Below are 3,017 nucleotides of genomic sequence, written 5' to 3'. Positions count from 1 at the left end.
GGGGAGGTGGCTTTTTTTGGGTTTTGGCAACGGTTGCACCACAATCACCGGCCTTGTCTGACTGTCGTGCGGTAGAGGCGTCTGCTGTGCGGTGCGCGACTGTCGGAGTGGAGGTACTGGCGCTGGCGGTTGTGTTACGGGTGTGGTCGCTGGCAGTGGGGCGCTGGGATGCCAGCCCAGCGGCGCAGTAGTGCCATCGGCAACCAGACCACTGGTGACACCACTTCCTCCATTACTTGTTGAGCCGCTGGGCGCCGATGTGGATGCTATAGCCATGTCGTATGAAGGTGGCGCCTCCGTGGGCAAGCCCATGGCGGCCGAGGCAGATATGCGATGATCGCGTGTGGCAGCATTGTGGGCAGCAGGATCGATATCCGGGTAGAGCATGCGCTTTGATCCATGCTTACTTACTATATGTTATTTGAGTATGTGTGTGCGGCTGGAATTCACAAGGTTTCGAGGTCACCGATTAAATGTGTCAATTCACTTGCACAGCGTGCTATGGTGTAATTTAACTTGTTTATTTTGTTGTTGCTTCGCGCTTCACTGCAACTCACATGCAATTCACCGAGTGATTTTGTAATCAAAAAGCAAAATAAAATTGAAAACGACGCCGTAGCGCGTTCGAAGCGTTCGCACGTCACCACGATCTACTCAGGACTCGCTTGCACACCGCGACTGAAGTTACAAAGTTCGTCAGCTTATCCACTTTTTTTGAGATTCCAGTCTGTGCTTTTCGTATTCATTTTGCATTTTTTTCAATCTCATTTATTTATTTATTTTTCATTATTCCACTTTACCATACATTTTCGTTTTATTCCGCTTGCCGCAATTACATATTTCATGCTTTGCACTGTTTAGCTGTTGTCGTGCTTTTTTATTGCTTTTGTTGTTCCTCTGCTTCTCCTCGCCCTTACTACTGTCGCTTTTCCATATACTCGTATCTTTCAGCAGATCTACCGCTGAGCTACAGAGTTACGGAAAAACAAAATATTCGCGAAAAAACATCTTAAAACGGAATTCGTAAAAATGAAAGTCAAAAATCATAGTCACTTATGCCGATTAGCTTATCGAAGCCGAAAAGAGTGGTGGAGTGAGCTCAATTCTACTTGTTGATTGAGTATTGGTACCCTCAGTAACAGCCGGAGTACATGTTTACCTAGATAGATAGATAGCAATAATACAACAAAATTGAAATATACAGGGATCGCTTGATAAAACAGTGAATTCTGTATCTTTTTTAGTCAAAAAATTTCAATTTTTTAAAAATTAAAATTTTGGCCATCCAAATATGAAATTTTATTTTTCCCTTTTTTTGGGGGGAACCGCTTGGTTTAAATTTTTTGCTTTTTTTGCCGCCCCTTTTAAAATTTTATTATTTTTCGCGAAAACTGTTTTTAATTTTAATTTTGTCAGGGAATTTTTTAAGTATCCGGAAACCGAAAAGGGCCAAATTTTTTTAAAATTTTTCCAAAAATTCGTAATAAATATCGTGTTTTTTTTTTCTCTCCAAAAGAAATGTTTATTGAGAATTTGGTTTTGTCAGGGGGGCCCCTTTTGTTTAACCCCCTACCCAATCCCCTCCCGATTACCCCTTAATTTAAGCGTGTTTTTGTTAATTTTGGTTCAAAGTCAAAATTAACCCCCGGTTTTCTTAAAGTTTTGGGGGGGCCCGTCTGGTGGGGGTTTTTTCCTTTCCAGGTTTGTTAGGCGCTTTAAACCTTTTTTTTTTCAAAAAAACCCAATTTTTGGTCTACTTTTAGGGGCTTGGTTTTTTCACACGATGTTTTGATTTATCTTTTTAGGAGGTTATATGGGGGAGGGCCAGATTTCTTACTTGGGGTTTAACCCCAATATTGGGGTTGAAAAAAATTATCCGGGGGGACAACATGAGAAGGCAATTCCCCCCCCCCGGGATTTGTCGGTTTTAAACCCAACCTAAAAACTCCCAAGGAAAAAAAAACCCTCAAAGGGTTCCCTTTTGATGTTTAAAAATATTGGGGAAATAAAGGTGGTCCCAAAAAAAAAAATCAATTTTTTTTAAATTTTTAATTTTTTTTTTTTCAAAAAAATTTTATTTTTTTTATATTTTTAATTTTTTTTTTAATTATACCAAAGCCCCAACTCAGCCTCCACCAATAATAAAAAAATAAATCTTTTTTTAAAAAGGGTTTGGGATTTTTTTTTTTTTTTTTTTACCTTTTAGAATGGCCCAAAATTTAAAAAAAATCTTTAAAAGTTTCGGCAAAAAAAAATAATTTTGGTTCAGAAAAAAATTTTAAAAATTAAATAAATAATAAAAAAATATTTTGAAATTTTTTTAAAAAAATTTTTTTTTAATTTTTTAAAATTAAATTTAAAAAAAAAATTTAAAAATTTTAATTTAAAAAAAATAATATCAGAAATTCATTCCCAAAAAAACTTAAATAACAAAAAGTACAACCATAAAAAAAATTTAAACATTAAACAATTTTATTTATTGTCCTGTTGATAATAAACAAACGTTTGGAAAGACTACAATATCACTGCCATCACGGGAATGTTTTTGTTGATCATTATCATTTCAGCCGACTGTGTTGGGACATCGGATTTTGAACGAAATCAGTTATCTTAGATTGAGTTTTTTTTTTCGCTTAACCCATTATAAACTTCCCCGTAAATGCCCTTAATGATTTCAGTTCCCTTGAAAATTTCAGCTCGTTCCCCGTCATGATCATGTTGTTCAAAATGACTACCAATTTTGTAGCGAATCAAGACCTTCTTTAATTAGAGATGCTTTCAAATTGGCGATCTCTTTCGTCACTGTCACTATGTTCTTTATCATAACGAGTCCAAAGGGGGAATTATAATTTCATTTTCGCTCAACTTTCATCTACCAACAATTCTTCTACATCTGCTAACGATAGGTCATCGAATCCCTCCCCCCCGTTTCATTGGCCATTGTTATTATATCGCAAATTCAGCGTTATTATCGAAACAGGATTTTTTATTTTACGCATTCTGGCCAAATATTTTTC

The 3,017-nt window shown here is 36.4% G+C and overlaps 1 protein-coding gene across 1 annotated transcript; it reads right to left on the bottom strand.

Moving 5' to 3' along the window:
- Positions 1 to 28: 28 nt before the first annotated feature.
- Positions 29 to 387, bottom strand: LOC126767438 (uncharacterized; the record flags this gene model as incomplete). Its single annotated transcript, XM_050484948.1, has 1 exon — positions 29 to 387. A coding segment is annotated over exon 1 (359 nt), but the record flags the coding sequence as incomplete, so codon positions are not given.
- Positions 388 to 3,017: the final 2,630 nt, after the last annotated feature.

Source organism: Bactrocera neohumeralis, unplaced genomic scaffold (genome assembly GCF_024586455.1).
Source record: "Bactrocera neohumeralis isolate Rockhampton unplaced genomic scaffold, APGP_CSIRO_Bneo_wtdbg2-racon-allhic-juicebox.fasta_v2 ctg6449, whole genome shotgun sequence".
Lineage (NCBI taxonomy): Eukaryota > Metazoa > Arthropoda > Insecta > Diptera > Tephritidae > Bactrocera > Bactrocera neohumeralis.
This window is presented reverse-complemented; position numbering and strand designations above follow the sequence as displayed.